Source organism: Canis lupus, chromosome 11, assembly GCF_011100685.1.
Source record: "Canis lupus familiaris isolate Mischka breed German Shepherd chromosome 11, alternate assembly UU_Cfam_GSD_1.0, whole genome shotgun sequence".
Lineage (NCBI taxonomy): Eukaryota > Metazoa > Chordata > Mammalia > Carnivora > Canidae > Canis > Canis lupus.
In genome coordinates this window covers 62,822,118-62,838,756 of record NC_049232.1, presented here as the reverse complement: position 1 = coordinate 62,838,756, position 16,639 = coordinate 62,822,118, and the positions used below count along the sequence as shown (strand labels likewise).

The 16,639-nt window shown below is 47.7% G+C and overlaps 1 protein-coding gene across 7 annotated transcripts in view; it reads right to left on the bottom strand.

The window, feature by feature from the left end:
• Positions 1-16,639, bottom strand: part of ZNF462 (zinc finger protein 462) — a 136,967-nt gene that overhangs the window by 72,633 nt on the left and 47,695 nt on the right. For 5 of the 7 annotated variants that reach the window (XR_005367094.1, XM_038553028.1, XM_038553030.1 and 2 more), the window contains 3 exons: positions 7,509-7,758; positions 1,345-6,959; positions 396-560 (listed from right to left, as the gene is read on the bottom strand). Coding sequence is in view for 6 of the 7 variants with exons in the window: in XM_038553028.1 (XP_038408956.1) it covers positions 396-560; positions 1,345-6,959; positions 7,509-7,728 (6,000 nt within the window). In the remaining variant the exon portion in view is untranslated. Of the gene's footprint in view, positions 1-395; positions 561-1,344; positions 6,960-7,508; positions 7,759-12,626; positions 12,739-16,639 lie in introns of those variants that run through there. The other 2 variants (XM_038553031.1, XM_038553032.1) reach the window with 2 other exon arrangements.

The window sequence follows — 16,639 nt, the reverse complement described above, 5'->3', positions numbered from 1 at the left end:
AGTGGGAGGAGCAGAAGATGATGGGGAACAGGACCCACTTGATTCCAATCAAGAGCTCGGGCAACTCGGAAGAGCAAACACCTAACGGCACTAAACGCAGCACAGAAGGGCGACCCAAAGCCTCCTGCCCCGAGAGAGGCCCGGATCCTCCGTTTCCACCAAACTATCCGCGTGGAAGGCAACCAGATCGAAACGCGACCGGGTCGAGACACGAAAGATGAAGAAGGTCCAACCTGCAAAAGAATCACAACAAGCCAGACCGATCCAAGCGCAGCTCAGGAGTGCCCACATTCTGGGACGCCCTTTCCTGAGCTGCTCTGAGCAACGGGGGGTTAATAGGTAACTGGAACCGCTCACACACAACAACGCTCCTCCAGGCCTCCCCCCGCTCTCACCTTCACGGCGGCGGACACGGCGGGGACGCTGCCGTACTGGACGTGCTTTCGGAGGTGATTGCAGATGGCTCGGAGCGTCGGGTGCACTTCCACACAGAATTTACACTTGTAGCCCACCACCTTCCTCTCCTTGATCTTTGGCACCTCTTCTAAGTGACCAAAAGGCTGGTGAAATACAGTGGTAGCCGTCAGTACTCCGAGCCCCCCCTCACATGCCGGCATTTATTCTTGCAGCTTACTAGCAGATTTTATTTCAAAGCGGATTAGCGGGTTAAAAACCAAAGGGAGAAATATGTGAGTATTTTTACATAACGAATTCGTCAGAGCCGTGGCACGCTGCCTACTATGCAAAGTCTCTGGAACCCAAATATGTTACAACTTGTGAGTAGAGAAGATTTCTGTGGAGAAGCCTCATCGTCACGGCCACCAGGTTATGTGGTTTTTCAAGCCAATTTCAACTACGCAGGTGAAACGTTGCGTTAGCTACGCCATTAGTGAACTTCTTGACCAAAAAAAAGGATCTACTCCCGGAGATGTGAGGTTCGTGTGGCGGACACCGCAGACCACAACACGGCTGAGAGGTGCCAGTGATACCCAGAGACGGCCCCCGGCTGCCTTAGAAAGAGAGCGAGCGTTGTCGTGCACCTAGGCCTCACATAAGGCTACTCGGCAGAAGGAAATACAGAGAAACCACCCGAGCCCTCCCCCCCCCCCGGGGGGGCCTGGGGTGGGGGGGCGGGAGCGGGAGGCAAGGGGAGCGGGGCCGTGGAGAAGGGCGAGCATAGGACGGGGGATAATCAAGCTCGAAATGTTTAATTGACTTATTGAGCTCTCTGGCAAGCTAAGTCGCTAGGAAGCCTGTAGCAGTTTGGCTGGCAACGAAGAAGTGCATGTGGGCACCAGTGATGAGAGGCCTCCTGGGGGAAGGGAAATCAAAACATATCCTTACCCTCTCTTGTTTGAAATCTGCAAAAGCACCATCTGCATATTTCTGCTTGCTCAAAAGCTGTTTCCTCCTCTCCTGACGTTTGGCACGCTTCTGGAATTCCTCATTGTGAATGTTCAAGTGTGAGGTCAGCTCCGCTGTGCTTTGCAGTTTGCTATCACAGTGCTTGCACTGGTAGGCGGGGTTCTGCAAGCGGGGGCCGCTGGCCAGAATGACGAAGTCCCTCTTCAGGTCCCGGCTGTGGTGGTCAGTGTAATGCATGCACAGCAGCTCCGCCGTGCTGAAGGACAGCTTGAAGCACTTGATGCAGCGGAACGGGAGCCACTCCATCTCCTGCGCTTCGCTTCCCTCCACCTCGGCTTTCTCGAAGCTGCCTCGGTCTTCCTCTTCCATCAGCACCGGCTTCTCGTGCTCGTCGGCGTAGACGGCCGTGAAGTAGCCTCCCAGCTTGCTGGCGTGCTGCTTCTTGGGGAACACCCCCGGGTGGCGCTTCATGTAATGGGACACGATGCCCTTCTTGCTGAAGGACTGGAAGGAGCAGAGCGAGCACTTTTTCTTCTCCACGGCCCGCCGGAGCTCCTCGCTGAGCTGTGGGGAGTCGTCCTTGGGCGGGGACGGGATGATCACCTTGTTGGGCTTGTCGCTGATGGTCCGGGAGGCTGCCAGGCAGTGGGTGTAGTAGGCGTCGATGTCGTGGCGCTTCTGGTAGTGGGCCGCCAGCCCTTTGCGGATGGGGTTGGTGTAGGCGCACAGGGCGCACTTGAAGAGGTTGTTCTTGCCCTCCGGCTGGGCGCGGACGTTGTTGTGCTTGATGCGGTAGTGCCTGGCGATCCCCTTCCTCGTGGAGCAGAAGTACTTGCAGAGCTGGCACCGGAACACAGTGTGGGAGACCAGGTGCGAGGTAGAGAAGTGAGACGTGGACACGGGCTCCTCTCCCACGTCCTCCTCCGTGACGGAGACCTGGGAGGGGCTCACTTCAGTGGTTATCTCGGGCTCGAGGGAGACCGGCAGCTTCGGGGGCGACTGGGAAAAGACATCGAATTCAGGCTGATTGTGGTACTTCTCGTAGTGGATTTTGAGCTTCTCCAGCGTGCCGTGCGTGTACGGACACAGTTTGCAACGGTAGGCGCCGTAGCCTTGCTTGAAGATCCTGCTCGTCTCCTCCACGTCGTTCTGGGCTATGTCGGCCGACTGCTCCACGTCGTGCACAAAGTCCTCGGCGGTCACCTTGATGGACGGGTGTCGCTTCTGGTAGTGGGTCAGGACGCCGTGGATGCGGGTGTTGATGTACGGGCAATGCCTGCATTTGTAAACGGCGCCGGGGTTAATGTCGATGTCCTGGGCAAAGTCGGCAGCCTTCACCTTCATGCCGGGGTGCTTCTTCCCATAATGGGTGAGAAGGCCGTGCAGGTTGTTATACTCGGACTGGCACACCGTGCACTGGTACGGGGTGGAGGATATGGCCGGGTTGGCAGAAGCCAGCTGGATGCTTTTCTCTGGGGACAGCCTCGCATCCTCTGGGCATTCGACGTCCTGCTCGGGCAGTGGAGCGGGCATGCTGTTTTCACAATTCACAGGACCCACCAGCTCTTCGGAGGAGGGGAGGGGGTTCTCAATGGCATCTTTCTCCTTGATGATATCCAGCAGCACCGACTCATCACCATTCATGGCCCAGGGATGGAACGCCTGGTAGTGATTGGTGATGTCCCAGATGGACATGGCTTCAAAAACACAGTCTCTGCACCTGTACGTTTTGGCTTCCGCGGGCATTGCGAGAGAGGGGGGGGACGGGTCTGGCCCAGCCCAGAGTTTGGTAGCCATGTAAGTATAGTCAACGTAATGCTCTGGATGCCTCCTTTGGTAATGCAGGAGCAAACCGTTGGGCTCTGTGTGGGAATAGATGCACCACTCACAGTGGTAGCCAGCTTCTATCAAGCCATCTAGAAATGCCCACCGCATGATGGACGTGACCGTGGCCTTCAGGGCAGGGTGGTCTTTCTTGATATGCTTCCTCAGTGCATAGAAGTAGGGGGAGGTATACGAGCACTGCCTACACTTGAGCGCTCGCAGCTTAGCTTTATCCCTCTCCATGTTCGAGGGGGCGACAAGCACACAACCGGCAGGCTTCTTCTGGTTGCGGTCACAGAGGCTTCGGATGGTGGCCGTGTGCTGCCGAATCACATCTGCATTGGCCTTGAAGTCTCGGTGCTTCTTCTGATAGTGAATGAGGACACCTTTGACCGTCCGGTTCCCGTAATCACAGTGCTGGCAAAAGAACATCTCATTCTCGGCGGGAGGGCCGTCTCTCTCAGAGCTGCTTCGGGTCAGCTGCTGCATGGGGGCGGGTGGCCGAGGGGAGCCTTGGGGCCCCTCGGACCCCCTCATCATTGCAGCTGTGGGAGGAGCCTGCCTGATATATTTGGCAGTGACCTTTATCTCTGGGTGTCTTTTCTGGTAGTGGACAAGCACTCCCACAACTGACCGATTACTGTAGGAACAGTGTTTGCAGTAGTAAAGCTCAGTACTGAGGTCTGGTGGCGGGGGTGGTGGGGGGGGTGGGGAACCCATGTTGGACATTTTGGGAGACATTGGAGCACCCACCTCAAATGATAATTGAGAAAGGGCAGAGCCCCTGTCCACAGACACCATTCGCATGGTTTTCTGGATCCTAAAGTAGGAAGCCTTTTCTTCCGGGTGTTTCTTCTGATAATGAACCAAGACAGAATGCATGTTGGGGCTTGCGAACGAGCAAACGTCGCAATCGTAAACGACAACAGTGTTAACTGAGGGGTCCTTCTGATTTTCACATTCTGGAGTAAAGGTCTTTGAAGGAGTGTTTTTATTAAACGTAGCTGGCAGACCGCCACCGCGAGCCACGGGAGTGGAAGTCGCCAGGCTCTTGGGGGCCGAATTCAGAATCTCCCTCAGCGTCTGGGATTCCGTATTCAGCCCTTCCTGCTGCTCCACGACATAGCTGGAAAATATCATCGCGTTGTTAATCTTAACCGTGGGATGCATTCTTTGGTAATGTGGCATCAGGCTTCTGACATTCGGGCTCGTGTAGGAACAAAACCGACACCGGTAGATCAGGTCCGAATGGTCAAAGTTGAGTACATTCATGGCTTCTGGGTGGTGTTCGCCGTAATGCTGCTGCAGGTCTTCAAAGTTGGTGTAATCAATGTAGCATTCCAGGCACCTGTACACCGCACTGTGATCATTGGGATCCAAGATGTACCTAAAGCTGAACTTAATGTACGGGTGCATTCGTTGGTAGTGGGTGCTGACGCTCCGAGCAGATTTGTTGTTAAAGTCACAGTGTTTGCAATAGTAAAGCCTTCCAGAGTCACCAAAGTCCGTGTTCTCGTTATTGTGCTCGGTTCCATAGATGGGAGTCTGGGTGTTCAGCAGAGCGGCGTTGGAAACTTGGTGATCTTTCATGTTTGTCGAGGAGCCGTAATAATCCTCTTCGTCTTCAGAAAGGGTGAGCTCAATCTCAGCCCCGTTGGTGGCGTTGTAATCGTGGGCGACGCTTCTGAAGTTGGGCTCCTTCGGGGGCTCGCCGGCGTCTCTCGCCCAAATCTGCTGGGCTGAAAAGGATGCGGACACCTCCATGACTGGCTCTGTTGGCTCTTCCTCCCTGTCCAACTCAACCTCTATCTCCACTTCATTGTCTTCCTCTTCCTCCTCGTCGTCCTCCACGTTGATCACCGCGTCCTCCTGCTGTTTTGTCTGGTTGATTTTGCTTTGCAGGTTGCTGGCTATCTCGTCGATCCTCGTTCTCTTCTTCACAGGCGATAAATCGAGGGGAAAGTCATTAGCGAGCTTCCTAGAGGCCTTAGCTACAAAATTGTTCTTGGAGGACAACCCAAGAATTGAGGTCTGACTTTTCTTCACAGTGTTGCTGGAAGAGGGGTGGCTGTCTGTCTCACTCTCCAACGGCAGGCTTGAGGGCTGCCCCTCGAATTTTGGCAAGTTGTCGCAGAACGAGTGTTTGTGCTGCTGATGGACCCGTAGCCCTTTCAGAGTCGTGGTGGAGTAATTACACATGGTGCATTTGTAAGGGTGCAGGGGCGGGGCTTGCACGGGGGGCTGGGGCTGCTGCGTCGGTGGGGGCTGGGGCTGCGGCTGGGGTGGCACCTGGTGTGGTGGCTGGAGCTGTGGTGGCTGTGGCTGAGATGGAGGCGGCGGTGGCGGTGGGGGCGGCGGCGGCGGCTGTTGCTGCTGCAAGGGATCCAACAGGACTCCTGACTTTCTGCCATTGATGCTTGGGCTCTCGTAAGACACAACGCCTTCATTCAGTGAAGAAGAAATGCTTTCGCTCTGGGAGTTCACAGCATCCCAATCTGACGTCGTACCCGTGTGACACTGCTTGTGAGCCCCGAGTTTTAACGAGCTCTTGCAAGTAAACGGACATTCGTCACATTTGTAGACAGCGGTCTTTCCGGACAGGTGGATGTTTTCTATGTGACGGGAGATGCTACGTCGATGCATAGTGAGGAAGGGACAAAAGGGGCACTGGAACCTATTCATGAACCTTCTAAACGGAATCCCCTTGGTCTCCAACAGCTTGTTGCCATCTGAGCCCATCAGCTGCTCTGCAGACATGCCCGATGTCTGGTGATCCATCGCATTCAAGCCATTCTCGCTGTCTATCTCGTTCAGCTCTTCATCAGAACTGGAGTCGTTCAGCATGCTGTTAGTTTCCAGGTCAGCGGAGGAATTGGTCATGTCAGCTATTCCATAACGCGATCGCTCTGCCAAGTTAACTAGGCCAGAGTTGTGAGGGGACTTCGGCTTCATCGGAGGGTAAGACACGGGTGAAAACTTGGAAGCGGACGAAGAATTGGGTCTCATGATGGAGTTACTGATGGAGCCCCGAAAGTTGGAGACGTTAGCGCTGGGCATCTCCCGGCTTGCAGCATTCATGGACAGATAGGTGGAATTGGAAGTGGGGCTGGGGGCGCTTTTGTTCTGCACATCAGGGAGGTTCGTCCCTTCTTGCTGCTGTCGGAGGCTGGAAAGGATCTTGACCATGCTGCGATGCTTCTTCATCATGTGGTCACACCAGCGTTCTCGGCGGGGGGTCTGGTAGCTGCACCACTCACAGCAAAAGTTGCCTCGAGACTTGGTCAAAGGCTTGACCATGGACTCTAAGATGCTGCGCTCCACGACCTCTGCGGGCAGTTCCTTACAGGGGTCCTGCAGGGACACGGGTGGGACCACGGGGTCTGGCATTGGAGCGGGGGCAGGCAGGGCAGCAGTGGTCTCCTTCAAATTGTTCTTGTGATACATCTTCTGATGCTTAATTATTCTTGCCCTCCTCGGTGACTTGTACGTGCAAAACTGGCAAGAGAAGACCTTTCCAAACCCCTCGTGCATCATGATATTATAATTTAAGGATCCGGGAACAGGGGGTCCCACTGAACTCCCTTCAGCTTGAGCTCCGTGGACCTTCCTTGTGTGTTCAATGAGGAGGTTTTTTGACCTGAAGTAGCGTACGCAGAACTTGCATTGAAAAAACTTGTTGGTTGGTTTGGGATTAGGGGCAATATGCTGACCGTAATATCCAGGACTGTGGCCATAGTAGCTTCCGGTCCCCAACGCAGTTGCATTTTGACCTAAAGAGGAAGTGTAAGGTAAGTGAGAACAGAAAAGCAAACAAAAGCGAATTAAGAAATTTCATCATGCAAATCAATTTTTCTTTTCAATTATTCTTCATTAATAAACATCACATTCAAAAGGCCTAACGTCTCAAGATGAGGCCCTGAAGAGTATAAATGAAGCAGTAATGTACATCCACGTATCGCTTCTCACAGATGAAGATGGAGTGTTCGGTTTTAGGAACAATACTCACCTCATCTCCTACTAAATGCGCCCTACGGCTATAAAAAGACACGTTTCACACACTGCGACATTCATTCCAGAATTCTGCAAGACACTATCCTGTTCTCCAAATTGAAAGGAAACTAAGAGACGTAAGGAAGCCGAAAAGGACAATAACCTAGGACGCTTAAGAAGAGAAACATGATGCCCAAACCACAAAAATGGCTTGCAAAGGGCAAGAAACTCTGAAGAAGCCACACGTATCGAGAGTCACGGCTATAGGCTACAGCTAGAGGAGGGCAGTAAAATAACATCAGGTGTGCCAAGATTCGGCAAAGATTTACCTGATAGATCCTCTGCGATCGCAAATTCGTCCTTTATAGAAGAATACTCCACCTCTGTCTGATTACTGGCATTCATGGACCCGGATCGTGGCTCGTTAGCATTGTCTTCAGCAACATCAGTTGGCTGCAGAAATGCCGTGTGGACATCCTGAATGTGTGCCTTGAGATCTTCGTAAGATGGGGCCCTGAAGTCACAGCCATCACACTGAAGCACCTCCATGATCCGGGCCTACCTTCTCACATTAGGAACCTGTGACAGAAATCAGAACAAAGCATCTAAAGAAATGCACTATTTGCATATCCCAAGTCAATGGGGCTACGAGTCCATTAACAGAAGAATTTCTAGTATCGGTAGATTTCTCTTCCTGAACTTTGCCAGTTGGAACACCGGCCAAAGGAATGCAACCAGACATAATAGGGATAATGTCCTTGAGTTCATAACTTCAAAGAAGGGGGTGGGGGGGAACCCAGATAAACATTTTCCAGTTTGATATAAATACATCTTCAAAAGCCATTTGTCAAGGAAACCCTTAACAGTTCAAAAGTTTTAGTAGTTTCTGAATTTCTTGACTGAATTCAAACTTCTTGGTAAGTTGATATTGACTTTGATTCTGCCTTGGACCCATTTTTCTTTTGAACTAGAACCTTCTCAGGAGTAAAGAGGAGGTCTGCACAGAAAAAAAGGACAGATTTCAGTCTTTATTAGCCGTTTTAACATTAGAACATCGATGTTTCATCACCAAATGGTGAAACAGTATTGAATCCCGGACTGGTGGTAGAGAGAGCTTTTATTACACCTTTTATTATTCCAATATCTTAACTGATATTGGGGTACGCCTCTTTCTTCCTTTCGCCAAACAGTTTAGTTGTGCGCATGTGTATGTGTTTCATAAGCTAAATGGTCATTTTGCCTTTTACTACCTACCAATTATAACCTAACAGCTTCTCCAACCTAATTAGGTCATAAACTATTTCTCATGAGATTCTCCAATAACCAACTTCAGATGACAGTCCAGTTTCTAGTTTAAAGTTGCACCTTGGTACCTGGATTTACATATTAAGGTAACACACACAGTTCTGAAGAGGGGCTGCTAGGGCATGACTCTCTCTTTTCCTACATCTCCCCTTCTCAAATGTGAAGTGTACACTTGCACGCAAAAAGCTGTGAACCTACCATAGAATAAAGCACAACTTGCCCAGCACTCTGCTCTTTTCACTGTGTGATTGAAAGACATAGATAGCTTCACACTAACTCAACGGAGAGGCTCACCATGAAGCAGTTAAAAATGTATTAGGAGGCGTAGTCTGTCCCATCTTAAAACATATCTTGAGTTGAGATACCCGGTTATTATCTTAATCGGGGAGTTACTTCATTGAGCTCACCGCAAACTCTACTGAGTCACTGTAATCTAGAACCAGATGTCCAAGAACTAAAGCCTTGGCCAAATCTTTCTATACTTTTATGGCACAGCAACTTTCCATACTTTCGTGGCAAAAGGTAAATTGTTTCTGCAGGAGGAACAACGTCTAGTAATAGGTCAACGTAGAGAAAGGGAGCCATTGCGAGCGGATTTTCTATGAAAGAATGCTCCTGCTGATAGCCTGCTAAAATAACTTCTGGCAAGTCCAGCTCTGGACAGCCTGAGCTTGCAGAGTGAGACACAGATATTTACCTCCTCTTCTTTCACCCAGCAATTTATCCTTTTTCAATAAACACTGAACTGTGCACCAGAGTCTTTTCAGCTAACTAAGTCTCAATATTCGAGATACACAAGCTTTTATGCCTAAGCACCAACCCAAATTGTGTGGAAGAGGTTGCTATCAGCTCTGGATCAAATTACAGCAGTCACTGAGGCCCCACCCCACTTCTCCTTTCGCACAGTCCATTAGACCTGAAAACAAATTTTTCCATGGTGCAGACGACTCCTGCATTTAGAACACTTCGCAGAAAAAAGCAGATCATCCAGTGTGCACTCCCCATCCCCCAAGCCTAGCCCTTTCATCTCAGCCAAACAAGCCACAGCTCTGCTGAATGTGTTTATCACACTTTCAAGAGATAGGAGCTCCTGCGTCACTGAAGCTCTAAGACTCACTAAGCTGCCCTAGTCCCTCTGAGCTTTAGGAGCAGCCATTTTAGCTCAGAGCTTCTCCTCCGTGCACAACATGGCTTCTCTGGGATTCTGCTAGGCTGACGATCAGAAATGAGCAGTAGAAGAACAGGCTGGGCTCCTCCTATGCTCTTCTCCTCCCAACAAAGCATGAACTGTTTTCATTGCTTCCCGAAAAGCAGCACCTTTCTCCTCCTCAAATGTCATTCACCAAGATCTCCGAAGGTTCTTTTATCCCATGATTGATAAGCTTGTTCGTTAGTCCCAGCAGAGCACTGGTTATTGCAGGACGATCCTGGACCAGACCCCTGTTGTTCCACAGCAGGATTTTGGGGGTGGGCTGGGGGGACCTTCAGAATGCCTTGGCTTCTTGGGAGTCGTCCTTCCACACACAAGAAGACATACCATCCGACTCTGCTTGCCAGATTCCAAAGTCTAATGACCTTTGTTAATCACCAGCCAGTCTGTCTGCATCAGCAGACCCTGCCAACAGACACACCCTTCAACACAAAGGCTGTAGCTATTCCTTTTAAAAGAGGTTCTCTGAAAGCTCCATTGTGTAGCCCGAGAGGAAAACAAAATCTCTTCCCTTCAAAACTTCAAGCCTTTAGAAATAATGCAACAAAAGGCTTTCTGCTGTGTGTCTTTTGGAAATTTTGAGCCTGGTTTGCACAACATCAACAAAAATTATGGTTCTGCACAAGGAAAGCAGGGCACCTTCAGCATTAAGTCATCCACCCAGACATGAAATTCATCTCTCTACGCAGTTCTCTAATATCTTGGTGTCTTCGGAAGCTGTTATCAAGGATTCTAACTTCGCTGGATGCAAACACACACCAACAGTCTCCTTGTTCTGCTACAAAGGAGATTAAAGGGTCATGAGATCAGGAAAAAAAAAAAAAAAAACCCACTGATTTGGAAAAAGAAGAGATGATGAAAGTGATTTCCTAATGGGTTCTAGCTTTAATGTTGTTGCAGTCTCTACCTCAAAAATAGCTCAGAGCCTTAGAAGAGGTTAATCTCCAGGCTGCTGAGAGAACCAGCGTCAGGTACAGCTGAATGGCCTTCAATCTGATGCCCGTACCAAGCACAGAAAGGAGGACGGAGCCTCCTTTGAAAGCCATTTTGCCTTTGTGTACACATTTCTCCTGAAGACGCTGACTGAAGAAGAAAACAGAAATTTCCAGCATGGCCTAAACAATCAAAGAAACAGAAACTCGATGTGTTTATGAGACCGAGGATGCGCACACGTGCAAGAAGTGAGAACAGGAGAAGAAGGGAATGGGGGAGGACAGAGACAAATAAGCCGGACCCAAGGATGACCCATCCATCAACCGGAGTATGTTTTCACAGCAGATGGTAATCCTCTGAGGAAACCCTCGACAAGGAAAAAAAAGGAGAAATAAGCTCTGCATGTCTGACTGCCTCATCCACCCAGAAAGAGCAGCAACCCTAAAAGACTCATCTAGACACTGATCTGCTACAAAATTATTATTTAAAGCTAAAAGCCTTGATCTCCTATCTCCTTACTTCATTTAAAAATACTGTCATAATGAGATTAGCAATACTTTCCCCCACCCCCTGCACTGACCCAATCAGCAAAATCAAAAGCAGAAGAGGAAGCTTCGGAAACTAACTAAAAAGAAATGCTATTCCAGAAGGTCATGGGGTGAGTCTACAAATCAAACAAGCACCCCAGTGTCCTACACCCCCCGCCATCCCCACCCCCGGCAGTATTCCCAGGCTCCTCAAGGTCAAACTGGCATCGAGGACTAGCTCTAAATACCACCCTGGAGGAGACCTGCTCAATGAATACCCTATTGCCTGACGTGATCAGTCCTCTTAACATGCACCCACGAAACCCCTAGACCATTCAAACTATTCATTGCTCTTCAATACTACTTATTACTGGTGGTTGGGTTTTTCCATTTCCATTTCTAAAAGGTGGGGTTTTGATGAGAAACCCTAAATCCAATTTCCATATACTGACAAACTCTTGAGGACATATTTAAAGAAAGCCCAGGGATCTTGCTCAAGATCTGGAATATACACATGAGAAAGGGGAAAGGTAGAGCGCATGGACACAGGTTGCTCTTCCGCTTACATTGCCTGCGCACCCCGTTTCTGGGCTCAGAATCCCAGGGGGCCATCATGCCTCAGTGAAGGTGAAAGAGGACAATCCGCAGTTTCTTGGCCTATCCTTCCAGCTCACAGCCCAGACGTACCTGGAGAGGGGGAGGCACCCTTGATGGTTCACAGTGTTCTCACGACCCGGCCACCATCAACCCTCGCCCAGGGCAGCTTGGCGAACACTGTTCTCTAAGCTTGCATAAACATGGTCTTCAAGTCAAAGTCCCAACTGTCTCCAGGAAGTGCCCAAATTAAAACACACAGGCCTTGCCTGGATCGAACCTGTTCTCTGACTGAAGGACTGCAGACCAGAAATAAAGCTGTGAAGCCCCATAGCCACAGGGATTCAGCAGCAACTAATTATAACCTTCAAAGCCTTTGAGAAATAGAACCAGAAACACCATAAGGTGCTTTTCCTCTGTCCACTCCAGAAACCTAGTTTCATTTATAAGGCACTGAGCTCCCCAGTTCTCCTGAATCACAATTCTAATAAAAGGTTTTAGTTAGCACCTGTTGTTTGTGCTTTTCTTACTTTCCAATGAATGGAAAAACCAATTATCCAAGGACTGGTAGTGGAATGCATAAACTCTGGAATAGTTCAGCTAGAAAAACAGAAACATCAGGAACGTAAAGATCATTCTCCAAATGTATCTGTGGGTCGGAAACAGCTGATAGGATGAGGTCAAAGAGCCGTGAGGTGTTAGGAGGTTAGCATTTCTCACTGTGAGCCCCAGCACTGCCATGGGGTTTGGGAGGAAGGAAGAATTTTCATGCTGAGGATGAAAAAAGGGGGGCGGGGGGACCACTAACTCATCCACTTGTGAACGCGGGTTGCTACTCTTAAGACAAGGGGTGTTTTACATCGCTACTTATCACTTACCCTTGTCACGGTCCAAGTGGGAGTTCTAGTAATTTGAACATCATTTAAAGCATCTTTCCAAACAGGACTGGACTGAGAAATTGGGGTGAAACTTCCTTTGACAGGAACAGTAGTTGCAGGATCAAACTGACAAATACAAATGTAGAATAAATACTTCTTTCTCTTTCTTTCTCTCTCTCTCTATATATATCTGAAATAATTAATTTTACTGATTTAATGTTATCTCAGAAATGAACATGTGCACTCCGAATTTGACAGGGACTCCGTCTATTAGAGCAGAATCAGCCCCTTCCGAGTAAGTACAAATGATTTATGTACTCCTCCCAAGTTTAGTTAAAATAATAATAATAAATAAATAAATAAATAAACAAACAAACAAACCAGCAAAATAAACCAACAAAGAACTTCTGACAACAAGCTACCTCCATCGATCCTGCAGCATTCAGTACCACTACAGATCCTGGCTCGCCATGTGGTGTCTTCAAATGTCCTATCAAATGTTTATACTGTTTGCCACATGATCTAAGCAGTTCTGTGTACTCTTGGCAATTCACCACACTAATGAAAGGTTTAACATATCAGGGAGGATAAATAATTAAGGAATTCAGAAGGGAGACACAGCTGTTCTTCAAAACCAAATTTTCAGAAGAGAAAGGATTAATTTGCGATCACATATGTAACCCCCAATATGAGACTGAATTTAAATACTAGCAGAGAAATACCAGGAGACTCTGAGTCCTGCCAATGCACGCAGCCTCTGTTGTATGTGGTCAGCCTGGTCCATCTGTGGACCCTCTATACCAGCACAAGTCTGAGGAGGCAATCTGCAGATTAATAGCCCACTCGCTTTCTGGCCAATGATGGTGCTTTTCAGGTGATCTCTTGTTTTGGCTTTGCTCTGTATAAAGTTTTCAAGTATTATGGGGCATGTTGAGTAATATTTCTTAACAGATGTCTCTGGGATCACCATTAAAATGAGATGAGCATCCAGGGATGTAATCTAAGTGACTAAAAAACTGTCAGATATGTAAATAAGAAGCAATTCTGGCTGAGTGACCTGTTATGAAAGCAGGTAGTGAGTGTCTAACACAGAAAGAGATAGTACATACCTTCTGGAGAATTCATGCATTCCTTTGCAATGATATAAGGCTAATTGAGGCCAACAGGCCAATCGGCAGCCTGCCAGCTCTCCTGTCCTTAGAAAAGGAAGCGTGTGATTTGAACAAGGAGATAAAAGAGGAGAGAAGGGACTAGAAAAGAAAGGGAGGAAGCAGGGTGGTATCTCAGTAGCTTTAGACTTCATTGTCTGTAAAGGGGAACCTGCAGTTCACTAGATAACTCGAATTCTGAGAAGCGTCTTGACAATATTCTCCTTGAGAAACAAAACAAACCAAGACGCCTCCTCATGCTAAAATTCTCAAAACGCAACCGTGACAAATGAGATCCCAGCTCATCTTGTTCTTTCAAATGACGGCAAGCCATTCTTGGTGTTGAATGAATTCTCTGAAATGTCATGGGCCCATCAGGAAGTTCCTTGGAAACTCTGAAGCCATTCTTGCCCTAGCATTGAGAACAAGAGATAACTGATTTCTCTCCTGGAGAGCCAACCCTCACCCAAACAGCAGAGACAGAAAATCACGGTGTTCCCTTAGAGACTCTTCAGAGTCTGGCTGGGTTTCTACAGAAACTTTTCACGCTACAAGAACCCTCATTATAAAAATTGTAAAATTAAAGGGAAGTTCCAGATACGCTGCTGGGTCGTCATTACAGAACTGATGGAGACGCAGAGTAAGCAGAAGTTGCAGTAAAACTCATCTTTTCACATCATGAAAGACCAGCCCATGCATCAAGTACCTCCTCTGTGGATCTGAGAGCTTGACTGACCTCAGGCGCTGGGCATGTCTTCACGGCCATAACCGTTCCTGGCACAGAAGGTCCGGCCAACCACACAAAGTCTAAATTCCACAGTTTCAGTGAATGGATCCAGAAATCATTTTAACAATTTACCTTGTTCTCTATTACCACTCAGAGAAAAACAAAACAAAACGGAACAAAAAACAGTATCTGGCTATTGACTTGTGGGGAGTATAAGAACATTTTGCTACAAGAATTTTTTTTTATTCGGGGAGAAGCCCACAAAAATCCCAATCTAATCCCTCAGGAGACTTGCACTTTGCTTTATGTACATGGTTTGCTCAAAAAATTTATACAAGCCACTTCCTTTAGTTGAGAATTATCCCAAGTTTGTCCATATCCGTGGAACACAAGGGCCGGATCCAAACACTGCAATGACCTTTCCAGCCTAATTTCTTATATCTGACAAAACTGACTACACAAGTCTGGCACCTTTGTCTTTCTCCAAACCTTGGTTCCTGATCTAACTACCCTGTCAGGATGAAAGCCCTATGCAGACTCCTTTCTAGAAAGGTAAACAATGCCTGGGCTTGCATGGATAATAAACACTTTCAGATCCTCCTATCCAAGGAGCCTATGGCCTGTTCTTTTCTTTTCTTTTTTCTCTTCTTGGCCTCCACCTATAGCAGAAGCTGTCCTTCCTCCTTATTAAACTAACCAACTGGCCCATTCATATCCATTGGTTGTTCCAACAATTTAATAGAATCTTATAGCAGGGAAAACACAGTATGTGTTTATATATGGCACCAGCAAATACCCAAGAGATTTAGGAATTTTTTAAAGGAAATGATAGGCAAAGAATTTCTTTTCTTTTGCAATCTCCAATCTACTTTCAGCAAGTAAGTTTACACCTACAAAATTACTGTACCCCAAGAACTTCTAAACAGAATGTTAAGACATTTGTTTGCCACCCAAAAAGTAAATTTACCACCGTGTAGAAACACTAGAATGCTCCAGTACTCTGCCAAGCCCCACATTCCGTAAACCCTTAATGATAAATTTCATTTTTGCCCAACAAGTTTAGTTTTTTTTTTTTTTTCAGCTTATTCACTATGGGGCTGCTCAAAAAAAAAAAAAAAACAAAAAACAAAAAGACAAGGATATAGAATAGAAATGCCTATCCAGCAAGTAACAGAATTTGTTCCCGGCAGGTGTGACGACTCTGCCTGCCACCTTCACCTTGAGGGAGTCTTTTGAAGCCTCTCTTCGAACATTTTGCTAAATGAAGAAATTAGATTATGATATTCAACCTTTTTATACAAAAAAGGAGTGTTTTACAAGTTTTCCTTCTCATCTCTGAAAGACTTTTTTTCTGACTTAATTCACTCCTTTACTTTTATTATTATTCAGAGATAAACAAATGTGCAGTTTTGTATGGCTGACTCGTCATCATCAAAGTCTGGGCTCAAAGGTTCTAACCTCCAAGATGCATTCCCTGACAGTTCCATCTGACATTTGCCCACCCCTTTGGCCCCCAAGAAATCAAGCTCCCTCTCCACAACCCGGACCACACTCCCTTTCTACCACATTCCACTGCTTTATTTGCTTCACTGTTGATATGATACCCATTTGTGGTCTGTTTCCCTCTAAAACATAAGCACCCTGATAGCAAGTCCATGCCTGTCTATTCATATTGGTGTCTTCAGCACTGGGGACAGTTCACACAACAGGTTCAGCAAATGTGCTGAATGAATGAATGAATCAGAGGTTCTGAAGATTCCAATCAAACATAAAAAGAGCAGTCACAGGTATTAGATCCTTTTACTAACCCTATGTTAGCACAGAGTAGAAGCAAATTTGCTACCCTACCCCCCTCACAACCCCCCCCAACACCACAAAAAAACCCCAGCCCAAGGTCCTTTGGCAATATCTAAAGACATTTTTGGTTCTCACAACCAGAGACGGAGGGTGCTATTGGCATCTAATGAGTAGAGGCCAAGGAGGAGACCGAACATTCCACAAGGCACCAGACAGTCCCCACAACAAAGAATGATCTAGTCCAAAGTGTCAATAGTGCCGAGGTGGGAAACTTTGTCTTAAGTGGTCTGTGGGTTATTTTCAGCCTCCATATATAACTCACCTGCCTTTGTAATCCTTCC